Source organism: Dipodomys ordii, unplaced genomic scaffold (genome assembly GCF_000151885.1).
Source record: "Dipodomys ordii isolate 6190 unplaced genomic scaffold, Dord_2.0 Scaffold180, whole genome shotgun sequence".
Classification (NCBI taxonomy): Eukaryota; Metazoa; Chordata; class Mammalia; order Rodentia; family Heteromyidae; genus Dipodomys; species Dipodomys ordii.
The window spans coordinates 1,094,976-1,108,234 of record NW_012267396.1 but is presented as its reverse complement, the minus strand read 5'-3'; the positions used below and the strand labels follow the sequence as shown (position 1 = coordinate 1,108,234).

The 13,259-nt window shown below is 53.7% G+C and overlaps 1 protein-coding gene across 1 annotated transcript in view; it reads right to left on the bottom strand.

The window, feature by feature from the left end:
* Positions 1-1,401: 1,401 nt before the first annotated feature.
* The window catches only part of Ldlr (low density lipoprotein receptor), a 21,536-nt gene continuing 9,678 nt past the window's right edge, over positions 1,402-13,259 (bottom strand). The window contains exons 5-16 of the mRNA XM_013033947.1: positions 11,975-12,094; positions 11,082-11,207; positions 10,364-10,535; positions 9,724-9,948; positions 8,406-8,524; positions 8,012-8,151; positions 7,210-7,351; positions 6,943-7,095; positions 6,093-6,263; positions 4,353-4,430; positions 3,959-4,116; positions 1,402-2,821 (exon numbers count right to left, since the gene is read on the bottom strand). Coding sequence (XP_012889401.1) covers positions 2,786-2,821; positions 3,959-4,116; positions 4,353-4,430; positions 6,093-6,263; positions 6,943-7,095; positions 7,210-7,351; positions 8,012-8,151; positions 8,406-8,524; positions 9,724-9,948; positions 10,364-10,535; positions 11,082-11,207; positions 11,975-12,094 — 1,640 coding nt within the window. The 3' untranslated portion in view covers positions 1,402-2,785. The remainder of the gene's footprint in view (positions 2,822-3,958; positions 4,117-4,352; positions 4,431-6,092; positions 6,264-6,942; positions 7,096-7,209; positions 7,352-8,011; positions 8,152-8,405; positions 8,525-9,723; positions 9,949-10,363; positions 10,536-11,081; positions 11,208-11,974; positions 12,095-13,259) is intronic.

Genomic DNA, 13,259 nt, shown 5'->3' with positions numbered 1-13,259 from the left:
TGGGGCTTGAACTCTGGGCCTGGGCGCTGTCCCTCAGCTCTTCAGCTCAAGGCTAGTGCTCTACCACTTGAGCCACAGCGCCACTTCCGGCTTTTTCTGTTTATGTGGTGCTGAGGAATCGAACCCAGGGCCTCAGGCATGCGAGGCAAGCGCTCTACCACTGAGCCACCTTCCCAGCCCCTTGAGTTCTCTTTTTTCAGTCATGGGGCTTGAACTCAGCTCTTCAGCTCAAGGTAAGTGCTTTACCACTTGAGCCACAGCGCCATTTTCGGTTTTCTAATGGTTTATTGGACATGAGTCTCACAGACTTTCCTGCCCAGGCTGGCTTTGAGCTCTGTGCCTCAGTCTCAGCCTCCTGAGTAGCTGGGATGACAGGCGACTGTTTTACTGAGTGCTGGTCCACAGCTGTGTGCTGGCACACAGTAAGCACTCAATGAACGCGTGGTAAGTGACAAGGACGCGGCTGTTCCCCCAATGCAGGCAGGGCTGAGATCCCAGCTACGTGTCTGCACCCTGAGGATCCAGTCCCTGTCTCCCCTCAGCCTTCTCCAGAGCCTATGCTTAGCTCTGGAAACATATTCCAAAAGTCTCCCATCCCACAGAGCAAAGGAGAGAGGGAACGGAAGAAAAAAAAACAACATTGTTTGGCCAGATGGCTCAATCTAAGAAATTTATAATCAATCACAGTGAGGACCTCCGGGCTAGAAAAACACATCTGTGCAGTGGTTTCTAAAGCGGTTCCCAGCCCCCACAGCCACGTAGGCCACAGCTCAGACCCGGCACCCGCACCCAGCCCCGGGGAGATCACAGAAAAAATAAATAGATTTGTGTGTGTGTGTGTGTGTGTGTGTGTGTGAGAGAGAGAATAGTGACAACAGATACAAAGTGCAAGATTTCTTCAGGGCAGAAGTGGGAAAACACATCACAGTTCCTTTGCACACCTCGGGGTCTGTCTCACGCGATGGTGATATTTGCGGCCATTCTAGAAAGAGCTCTTGCTTCTTCCCACCTCTGACTTAGTGGTGGAAATGCCAGACAGGTTGGTGACACTTGTGGAGTGTCAGCCTTATTTCTATTTTTAAAAAAGGGGTGCATGCATGGCTGCCATCCCCACACTGAGAGAAGTCGGGGACAGAGGATGTTGAGTTCAAGCTAGCCCAGGCCACGTGAGACTTAAAAAAAAAAGAAAAAAGAATCAAAACCCAATGCTGGGCGCTGTGGCTCACGCCTGTAATCGCAGCTACTCAGGAGGCTGAGGTCTGAGGATCGCAGTTTGATGCTGGCCATGGCAAAAAAAAAAAGGTCTGTGAGACTCATCTCCAATGAACCACCAAAAAGCTGGAAGTGGAGGTATGGCTCGAGTGGTAGAGTGCTAGCCTTGAGTGGAAAAGCTCAGGGACAGCGCCTGGGCCTGAGTTCAAGTCCCAGGACTGGCATACACACACACAAAAGTGCAGTAGCTTACACCTGTAAGCCAATCTACTTGGGACACAGATCAAGAATGGTCCAAGCTCCAGCCCAGGTACAAAGACCCCTCTTCAACCACGACAAACCTGGGTGCGTGCTGTGTCCCGGCATCCGAGCTATACAAGAAACGTAAATAGGAGGATCGCAGTCCACGCGGAGGAGACGTAAATGCAAAATCCTAGTCCAACATGGATGGGAGCCAAAAGGGGTGTGGCTCAAGTGAGAACGCCTGTCTGGCAAGTCCAAGGCCCTGAGTTCAAACCCCACACCCCCTCCCCAGAAACAACGACGAAAGAAAGGCAAAGGAGAGGGGCTGGGGGTATGGCTGGGGGCAGGGCACCTGCCAAGTATGCAAGAGGCCCTGGGTTCCACCCCAGCACGCCAGGAAACACGCACACGCACACACACGCGCACGCGTGCGCACACACACGCCCACGCAGTCACACATGGAAAAAAGGAAATTGGGGTACCTGAGCCACGCTCGACAAAAACAGTGCAAGGTCAGGATACCAGGTCCACTCCACACAGTGTCCAGGCCCAAACAGAAAAAGTGCAACTAGCTGAGGTGGGAGGTGGGCAGCAGGAAGGGGAGAGGGAGGGAGGGAGGGTGGGAGGGAGGGAGGGAGCGAGGTTCCGGGATCTCAGGCACTTTGTAAATATTAAAGGCCACCCATGACTCAGGCTCTTCCCGTGGGTTGGGGCAGTGGGGGGAGGAGGAGGATGACAAGTTTTGGCGAATGAATGAACCGGAATCAGTCAGCGGGGGCCCCAGGGCCCCCCGGACCCCAATGCCACACAGTCACTTCCCTGCTTTCTGCAACCTGAGGCTGATGTGCTGGGTGGCGGGGTGACAGGGCCGGGACTGACTGCAGCGAGCCTCGCCGGGCAAGAGGTAAACACAAGCACGTCTGAGTTCAGGTGGCGGCGGCGGCAGGTGGACAGGGGTCACATGTTCAAAGCCACCAGCTCACTCTCTCTTTCTCTCTGCTCACATTGCCCTGTTTCCTGTGCAGGAAAGGGCCGAATCTTCCAGAAACTCGCCGAGATATCCTAGCTCCTTTTTGTGAGGCAAGAAAGACACAAGTCCCAGCAGGCAACCTGGCAGGGTGGCCGCCGGGCGCTGGGCCTGCTTTGCCTTCCAGGCAAAAGGAAAATAATAAATAAAACAGCTCCAGCAGACAGGCGGCTCGCGGCGTCTTTGAAGGATTCAAGAAAGCCGGGACTCAGGCCGGGCACTGGGCAACCCGCCGGGGAGAAAGTTCACATCCTGTCCACGAGAGGCACCACGTTCCAGGGAGGGCCAGGCCTCCGCCGCCGGTCACACCAGGTCTTCCTCCAGGCTGACCATCTGTCTCTGTCAACAGGACGGAAAACACCGGAAACAGTGAGTCCAGCCCGCAGTAAACTTGACCGGCTCAGCCCCACTTATCACGACCAGACTAGGAGCTTCCTTCTTGACACCCAGCCTGCTCTTCCTCATCTGCTCCCTGCCTGCATATCAGAGAACACCGTGAACGCTAGAGGATAGACAAGTCCCTCCTCGGCTCAAGAACCTTCTAGCAAAACCCACCGTTCTCCCCAGGGCATAGAAGTTCCTCTGTAGTTGGGGTCCCTGTCACACCTCTGGTCCTGATTTCTCCCTACTCTGTAAGATGCAGCCACGCTGGGTTTTTTCCCAAGCACCAAAATATAATCTGTATATTCCAACCTCAGGACCTTTGCACATGCTGCTGCTTCTTCAACCAAGCTGGCCCTAACCTCTTTGTAAACAAACAAAAAAACCTGAACCTCCTTGCCCAGTGCCAGCGGTTACACCTGTCATCCTCACTACTCAGGAGGCTGAGATCTGAGGATTGCCATTCAAGGTCAGGTAGGAAAGTCTGTGAGACTATCTTTATCTTCAGTTAACCACTAAAAATCCAGAAGTGAAGCTGTGTATCCCAAGAGGTAGACTGCCAACCCAGAGGAAAAACAAAATAGATCTCAGGCCCAAGAGCCCAGACCTGAGCCCTAGGACTGGCACAAAAAAATGGAAAGAAAGTTCTACCTCCATCCCCTTTGTCCTAGTCTCGGCAAATCCATTGCTGGCCTCTAGCTCTGTGTGTGTGTGTGTGTGCGCACACACACACGTGTGCGTGCGTGCGCATGCGCCCGTGTGTGTATGTAGGGGAAGGAACCCAGTACCTCAAGTTTGCTAGTCCTAAGGACCACCACTGAGCCACGCCCAGTCCAAAGCCACGCCCACACTAAACCACACTCTACCTTTGGCCACATCCATTAGCGAAGCTCCCAATAGTAAGCCACCTTGGGCTCTGGGCCACGCCCCTGCCACTAGCCACACCCAACACCAAACCACTCCCAGTCACGCCCCAGCACTAAGCCACACCCCCACCATTAGCCACGCCCCAGCACTAAGCCAACACTGGACTGGACTCCTTAGCCACGCCCCTGCCCGTGGCCACGCCCAGGCCCTGGCTTCCCCAGGGCTCACCGAGGGGTAGGTGTAGCCGTCCTGGCTCCGGCAGATGTGGACCTCATCCTCCGTCGTCTTCTGGTACACGGGGTTGTCAAAGTTGATGCTGTTTATATTCTTCAAGCGCCAGTTCTTCCACACCAGGAAGGCCACGAAGCAGATGAGGACGAGCAGGGCTGCGGGGAGAGGCCGGTCACGGGCAGGCCCTCGGGAGCAGCCGCGCATGCGCGCCGTCCCGGCCCCGGGGGGGGGGTGTCTCCCTGTGCTATTCCCCTCCTCCCCGGCCTCGGCCCCAGGGCCTGATGGGAAGCAGGCTCGGCAGCCGGGAGGGGCTCCATCCCCCGAGCTAGGTGAATGAGGTGAGGGGGTGTGGGGAGCAGGACTCCCCCAGCAGAACCCCGCCGGCACTCACCGATGGGGAGCACGATGGACAGGGCCCCCACGCCCTGCCGCTGCTCCGCCGGCCCTCTGCCCGCAGCATCGCCCTGACCTGGGGGGAGAAAGGACGGCGTGAGGCCCGGATCCCCGGGAGGAACGCGGAGGGGGGATCATCTCCAGGGTGGGGTGGGCCCCTCTGGCTTGCACATGCGCACAGGCTCCCTCAGATGAGGCCTAGCGCCCCCTCCTCAGTTACAAAGGCCCAAGCTGCAAGTCCCTCCCTGCCAAAAAGGATGCTGTATTTGCATACATTTGCATAAAGGTCACAAACACCTGTGGGTTCTAGGTCAAGAAATATAAATGCTGTGTAAATAGCCATTAACCTGAATTCTGTAGTGATGACTGACAAGAATAATCTATTGTTCAGTCTAGAGGCAACTTCTTGTGAGTGTGTGTGTGTGTGTGTGTGTACTGGGGCTTGAACTCAGGGCCTGGGTGCTGTCCCTGAGCTTCTCTGCTCAAGGCTAGCCTTCTACCGCTTTGAGCCACAGCATCACTTCCAATTTTTGAGTGGTTCATTGGAGATAAAGAGACTCACTGTGACTTTTCTGCCCAGGCTAGCTTTGAAGCCTGATCCTCAGATCTCAGCTTTCTGGAGGTGTGAGCCACTGACACCCACCCCTGGGTTTTTCTTGCCCAGGTTGGCGCTTTACCACTTAAGCCACAGCTCCATTTCCAGGTTTTTGGTGATTCCATAAACTTCCCTACCCAGGCTGGCTTTTTTCTTGTTGTTGTTGGTCAGGGGGCTTGAACCCTGGGCGCAGTCCCTCAGCTTTTCAGCACAATGCTAGTCTCTATCACTTGAGCCACAGAGCCACTTCCTGTTTTATGGTGGTTCATTGGAGATAAGAAGGTGTCTTGAGTGTGTGTGTGTTTGGGGGGAGTCCCTCAGTAGTCCAAGTTGAGGCTCAGTGCTCCACCTCCAGCATCAATAATACCAATAACAGCCACGTTAACTGGGACATCCTGGAGATCTGTGGACACTTTTCTCCTAACCAGGCCCTTCTCCAAACTTGGGGCTTGTTGGGGTGACCTATGATGACCTCCATCTACCCCAGCTCTTTCCCCAGCCTCCTTCTACCTGGGCAGTTCCTGCCTTATCTCCTCCACGGCTAAACAAAGGCTTCAGTTGTCAAGAGGAAAAGAAACTATTGTGAAACTTGCTGATGTGATGTTTTGGAGGATTTTTGTGTTTTAGTGGATTATTTTTTTCCTTCTTTCTTTCCTTGCTAGAAAACCCTAGAAGTCCATTCCCAGGCAGCCAGCGCACGCCCCCTGGCGTACAAAGGGATGAACTGCAGATCACCTCCAGGCAAGGTCTACTTCACTAAATCTAAGGGAGGGAACACTTCCACGCTGTGTGTGGGGTAAATGACAAGAAAATCCAATCTGGTTGGGCATTGGTGGCTCCCGCCTGTCATCCTAGCTACTCACGAGGCTGGGATCTCAGGATCGAAGTTCAAAGTCAACCCGGGTAGGAAAATCCATGAAACTCTTATCTCTAATGGACCAGCAAAAAACTGTGAGTAGAGCTGTGGCTCCAACAGTAGAGAACTAACCTCAAACAAAAATGATCAGGGACGGAGGCGAGGCCCTGAGTTCAAGCCCACGGACTGGCGCATGCATCTTACAGGGAGAGACGGCCAGGCCCCAGCACGCCACCGCGTCTGTTCACCCTGTGTCTATAAACAGGCCAGCGAGGCCCGGCTCGCACCTTGAGAGGAGGTGGTGAAGGACTGTGCAGAGGTGAGCGCAGCTGTGGTTGCAGGGCTCCAGGAAGTGCCGGAAGGTGGCGGGGTGTCTGGGTGCCTCGGGATCCCTGTTGTAGTGCCGACCGCAGGTCTGGTGGTGGTTGGCCTCTGGGTGCTCGGTATAGGCTCAGCCTCTGCGGGAATGAACAATTCTTGAGTCCAATTCCGGGTCCCCTACCTCTCGAACTGTGCTTGCAAGAAATAACTAAAAACACACACACTGAAAACACTCAGCCACTGGGATGGACACTGTGATATATTTCTTGTTCTTTCTTTCTTGTTTTTTGCCAGTCCTGGGCTTGAACTCAGGGCCTGGGCGCTGTCCCTGAGCTTCTTTTGCTCAAGGCTAGTGCTCTACCACTTGAGGCACAGCTCACTTCAGGCTTTTTGGTGCTTCATTGGAGATAAGAATGTCCTGGAGGGGCTGGGCAGGTGGCTCAGTGGTAGAGCGCTTGCCTTGCATGCCTGAGGCCCTGGGTTCGATTCCTCAGCACCACATAAGCAAAAAGAAAAAAAGCCGGAAGTGGCGCTGGGGCTCAAGTGGTAGAGCGCTAGCCTTGAGCTGAAGAGCTGAGGGACAGCGCCCAGGCCCAGAGTTCAAGCCCCACGACCAGACCCCCCCCCCAAAAAAAAAAAAAGAATGTCCTGGACTGTTCCTGCTGGCTGGTTTCAAACCAAGAACTCTCATATTTTAGCCCCCTGAGTAGCTGGGATTACAGGCGTGAAGCACTGGACAGATGAGGAGACAGCTCAGAAGAGGGTAAGAACAGGGCTGGGCTGCACAGATGGCAGAAGGCAGACCTGAGCCCCCACCTGGCCGGCAGCTCCTCATGTCCTGGGCCAGCAGTATGCCATCCGGACAGGCACAGGTGAACTTCGGGGAGTGTGGGTTGATCTGAGGGGCGGGTAGACACAGGTACTCGCAGCCACCATTGGGGAGAGCTGTCTTCTCACACCAGTTTACTCCTAAAGGTAAAGAAGGAAATCCAGGTGAGACGGAGCCCATCATCAGCTAGGCTCAGAACATTCCAGAAAATTCTAGAAACTTTTTTCTTTCCCCTAAATAAATTTCCTTCTTACCTCTCGGCTGTGTGATATTGTGGAACAAGACAATATCTTCTGGGGAGAAGAGGTTTTCGGCCATTAAATTGACATCAGAGCCAGTGAGGCGATTGGCACTGAAAATGGCTTCCTTGATGATATCTGTCCAAAATACCTTTTCCTACACAGGTGACACAGCACAAATAGAATTAGCTAAAGGGGCAGTTGTTGGGCGCTGGTGGCTCACGCCTGTCATCCTAGCTACTCAGGAGGCTGAGATCTGAGGATCAGGGTTTAAAGCCAGCCAGGGCAGGAAAGGCTGTGGGACTTTTATCTCCAATAAACCACCAGAAAACTGGAAGTGGCGCTGTGGCTCAAGTGGTAGAGCGCTCGCCTTGAGCTGAAGAGCTGAGGGACAGCGCCCAGGCCCAGAGTTCAAGGCCCACAACTGAAAAAAAAAAATCTTGTGAAGATTTTTTTTGTGCTGGTCCTGGGGCTTGAACTCGAGGCTTGGGCACTGTTGCTGAGCTCTTTTGCTCAAGGCTAGCATCCTACCACTGGAGCCACAGGGCCACTTCCGGTTTTCTGGTGGTTCATTGGAGATAAGAGTCTCATGGACTTTTCTTCTTGGGCTGGCTGTGAACCGCATGATACTCCGATCTCACCCTCCTGAATAGCTAGGATGGTGAGTAGTGTATTTTTCTGAACACAGTATCTTCAAGGTCTCCATTTTATATCATGTTTCAGCGTTCCCTTTTCTAATGCTGAGTAATATTCTAGTATATACACAGATTTAGTCAAAAACAGCTAACTATGAATTCCTTAGGTCCCCAGGTCTCACCTCAAAGATGGCCAAGGAGAAGGGGTGGGCCAGTTGCTTCTCATCTTCTAAGATGACCTTTCGATTACCTCCATTGACGTCGATGCTGGAGATGGAGTGGAGTTTGGAATCGACCCAATAGAGGCGGCCACTGGCAAGATCTAGGACACACAAATGGATAGGGAATGGTCACCGCATAGATGCCAGATATTTCCAGAAGATTCTAGAAAGTTCTAGAGAATTTCAGGAGCCTGATGACTTTGAGGTAGGTGAATACACTTGTGTTAGACTACTCTGTTCCCCACAGGAGAAGCCCTGACAGGGTCTGTAAAATCTCAAGGGGATCGCAGAGGTGGTTTGGGACACCAGGTCACCACACCATGTCCTGGGGAGGGCAGGCTCTTCACGTACGTACCCAGGGTGATGCCATTGGGCCACTGGATGTCTTCTGTCACCAGCGAGTACACATCCACGCCGTTCAGGCCTCCTTTCTCGATCTTGGCCGGGGTACCCCAGTCTGTCCAGTACATAAAGCTGGTGGGAAGGAGGGAGGAGATGAGGATGCCAGTTTGAATTTTGAACTCAGAGCCTGCCGGGGACAACTACCACAGAAGAGCCAGGAAGGAGTTGAGAGCCCACACTGAGGTGAGGGGTAGGTGAGTGGTTAGTGCCTGCATTGTGTGCACACATGGGGTTTGGGGGTCCAATTTTTGACGAAAATGGGTTATTTTATTTTGGGCTGGTCGTAGGGCTTGAGCTCAGGGCCTGCGCACTGTCCTTCGGCTTTTTTACTCATGGTTGGTGTTCTACCACTTGAGCCCCAGTTCTTGTTTAGGATTTTCTGGTGTTTGACTGGAGATAGGGGTCCCACAGACTTTCCTGCCTGGACTGGCTTTGAACTGTCATCATACCAAAATAAATCAGAAGCTAGTTGCTGGTGGCTCACACCTGTCATCCTACCTACTCAGGAGGCTGAGATGTGAGGATCTCGGTTTAAAGCCATCCTGGGCAGGAAAATCCACAAGACTTATCTCCAATAAACCACCAGAAAACCAGAAGTGGTGCTGTGGCACTAGTGTTAAGAGCCCTAGCCTTGAGCTGAAGGGCTCGGGGACAGCGCCAGGCCAAGAGTTCAAGCCCCACACCTGACCCCCCCCCAAAAAAGTTGTATAATGTGTTGGCATTTCCCTCCCCTTTTAAGGGTAATACTCCGGCGTATGGACAGACCACATCGCGCTATGCGTTTGTCCACAGGCCCTCCCGCCTTTTTATAAGGTTATGATCACAGCCCACAAAATGTCTCTTCAAGAACGGGCTTGCATTGTCTGGAGCCAGTGGCTCCCGCCTGTAATCCTAGCCACTCAGGAGGCTGAGATCTGAGAATTACCTTTCAAAGCCAGCCCACGCAGGAAAGTCTGTGACTCTTATCTCCAATAAACCACTCAGAAAACCAGAAGTGGCGCTGTGGCTCAAGTGGTAGAGCGCTAGTCTTGAGCTGAAGAGCTGAGGGACAGCTCCCTGGCCCAGAGTTCAAACCCTGTGACCAAGTAGAGTAGTGCATACCTGTAACCCCAGCACTTTGGAGGCTGAGACAGAGCAATACTTTGTCGGGGAGAGGGGGAAGGGGACCCTGTGTGCAATTCTTCTGGAGTTAGAACTGAAAACATCCCAGGATACCTGGTCATATTCTCTAAGTACAAAGTTTTATCTTTCTTTTCGGGATGAGCACGCACCCGTGCACCGGGTCCACCACGATGGCCCGCGGCTTGGAGCCGCTCTTCTGCACCAGCGTCTTCCTCTTGGTGCCCCTGGTGTCGGCCACGGACACGGTGCCCAGGATGGAATCGGTCCAGTAGATGTGGCCGTGGATCCAGTCCACAGCCAGTCCATCCGGGGCCTTGAGGTCGGTGTGGATGATGGTGTCGTAGGACGCGCTGGGGGCGTGGTCGATCTGGGTGCTGAGACCAAGAGGGCGCAGAGCGTCAGGGCCCAGGGCCTGGTCAATCATGGACAGCGGTGGGCGGGGCCCAGGGCAAAGGGCGGGGCCCAGAGCAGTGGGTGGAGCCAGAACCTTTACCAATCTTGGGGCGGGGCAGGAGGCTAAGTCAGTCCTGCCAATCCTAGATGACAATGGGCGGGACTTGGGAAGTGGGTGGGACCAGAGCTTGGCCAATACGTGGGTGGTAGTGGGTGGGACCAGAACATTATCAATCCGGAGCCAGTAGGTTGTCAGTAGTCCTGCCAATCCTGGACAATAGTGGGCGGGATGAGGAAAGTGGGTGGAGCCAGACCTTTGTCTGGAGGGGGTGGGCGGGGCCACAGCCTCTGGTCAACGGGGTGGGGGGAAGGGGCGGTGCACCGGACTCAGTTTACCTGTAGATCTTCTTTTGGGAGATGTCAGACCAGTAAATTCTGTTGTTGGCTACCTCAGTGTCCAGAGCGACCACGTTCTTCAAGTTGGGGATGAGGCTGATGTACTCGCTGTGGTCCAGCGCCATCATCCTCACCTCATGACGGTTGGTGAAGAACAGGTAGGCGATGGAGCCTGGGGAGCCAGGAGTAGGGTCAGGCCAGCAGAGGGGACTCCTCTGCAGGGGGTGAGAAAGCCAGGGGAGCCATGGCCCCCCCAATGGGGGAACAGTGTCTTAACACCTACGTCTGGCTAGTCTTGGAAGGTCTAACCATGATTCAACTAGTGAATTCTAAGTCTGCTTGCCCTGCCTTGCCCAGTCCATGCGCTCTTTCTGCCTCTTCTTTTTTCTTTCTTATTTTGTACCTATATCTGGAATTGAACTCAGGTCCTCACACTCTCAATGGGCTTTCTTGTTCAAAGCTGGTGCTTTACCGCTTGAACCAGGCCACCAATGACATTTTGCTCATTATTCTGGAGATGGGAGTCTCACACACTATTTTGCTGCAAACTCTGATCCTTGCTTTGAACCTGGATCTTTAAGATCTTAGCCTCCTGAGTTGTTAGGATTACAGGTGTGAGCCACCAGTACCCAGTTTTAAACAGGTGGTTTGAACGTGCCCAAGGCGCTGATAAATTCCCCCGTGGAAGGCCCCTGGCTCACATCTGCCCAGCACTCACCCACCGCCTTGCAGGTTTTGGTGCGGGGGTCCATCTGGAAGCCCGTCTCGCACTCGCATTTGTAGCTGCCCTCCAGGTTCACACATCGCTGGCTGCACATGTCCGGCTCCTGACACTCATCAATATCTACAAGTGACATGGAACAAAAGGCTATTGTGGGGTTCTGGAGATTGAGCCTAGGGCCTTGTGCCCGTTAGATGAAGCTCTACCACCAATATTAGCACTTCATTGAACTCAGGGCCTCCTACTCTTGCTCTGCTGGCTTGCTCATGGCTGGTGCTCTACTACTTGAGTCATGCCTCCAGTCCAACTTTTTGCTGGTAAATTGGAGATCGTATCCCAGGCTATTCTTCCTGGACTGGCTTTTGAATAGGTGAGTTATAACCAAGTCCTTTTTGCTCTGGTTGCTTTTTTTTTTCTTGCCTGGGACAGCCTAGACTATGATGTTATTATTTATACTTCCTATCTAGGTGATGAGCAGGTTCTACTACACCCAGCCTTTTCTCTTGAGATAGTGTCTTTCAAGCTTTTGTGCCCAGTTCTGGCCTGGAACGGTGATCCTCCCAATCTCAGCCTGCCAAATCTCTGGGATGATAGAAGATCACCACCACACCCAGCTCTCAGGTGAGGTAGGCTCTCCTGTTCTTGCCTGGGCTAGCCTGGAAGTTCAATCCTCCTCCCCTTGCTCCTGAGTAACTAGAATGACAGGCAGGAACAGCCCCCCAGTCCCTGGCCTGCTGAGCCCAGATTTTGAAAGGTCAGGCTCATTCATGCGCAGTGCCCGACCCACAGACCTGAAGCGGTGACACTGATTTCAACACATGAAAAACGAGGCATAGAGAATTCTGGAAGGGAAAAAGGTAGAGGAAGGCGCCTGAGCCTGGCACTGTCACCTTCACATCTGCGCTGCTCCACTAGCCGGAAGCCATCAGGACACAGGCACTGGTGGCCGATCTTGAGGTCCCGGCAGTCATGAGAACAGCCCCCATTGTTGTCCGCACACTCGTTAGTCCCTGTGTGGGGAAGGGGGGAGGGGAGGAGGGGGGACACGGAGTGGTCATTCCACTTCTGCTGGCCATGTGGCGGTACTGCATCCTTTGTATAAGACCAGAGACTTCAGTGAGTTCACAGATCCCACTTCAGGGGGAGGAGCCCTGAGGGCTGGTGCTGGGTGAAAAATGCCAGTCACCCTGGGAATCCACCTGTCCCCGCCCCCACCCAGTCCTCAGAGCCTCAGGGGAATTATGAGTGCCAAAATAAGAGTTAGGTGGTGGTCAGGAGTGCACACACTGTGAGTGCATTGTCTTTTCTTTTTTTTTTCTTTTTTTTGCCAGTCATGGTGCCTGAACTCTGGGCCTGGGCGCTGTCCCTCAGCTCTTCAGCTCAAGGCGAGCGCTCTACCACTTGAGCCACAGCGCCACTTCCAGCTTTTTCTGTTTATGTGGTGCTGAGGAATCGAACCCAGGGTCTCATGCATGCAAAGCAAGCGCTTTACCACTGAGCCACCTTCCCAGCCCTGCATTGTCTTTTCTTTGCAGTACTTGCGACCCAGTCTTCCATGTGCTAAGAAGCACTCTACCAGAGCCACGCCCAGCACCAACGCCACGCCCACTGACCCCGCCCACCCGCACAGAGCCACACTGCTCACAAGGACCTGCTGTCATTAGGTCACGCCCTTCACAATTAAGCCACGCCCTCTGCCAATAAACCACACCCCTTACTAGTAGCCTAGTTCTGCTAAGCCACGCCCACCACCTGGCCCTGCTTCCATTGCACAACCAGGCCCACCTCCACAAAACCACGCCCCCATGGTCGTAAATACATTTAATACCACTGAACTATACCCAAGCAAATGGTTACTGGGCTGGGGGAGAGCGCTGGCTCGCCTCATTGTGCAAGGCTCTGGGCTCCACCCCAAGGCCGACCCCCCTCCATTCTACATGCTTTTCTTACCCAAGTCCCCATATCTTTCTCTTTCATTTTTTTTTCTTGTTGTTTTTTTTTGGGGGGAGGGTCCGGTAGTGGGGCATGAACTCTGGGCCTGGGCGCTGTCCCTCAGCACTTCAGCTCAAGGCTAGCGCTTTACCACTTGAGCCACAGCACCACTTCTGGCTTTTTTCTTTTTGCTTATGTGGTGCTGAGGAATCGAACCCAGGGCCTCAGGCATGCAAGGCAAGC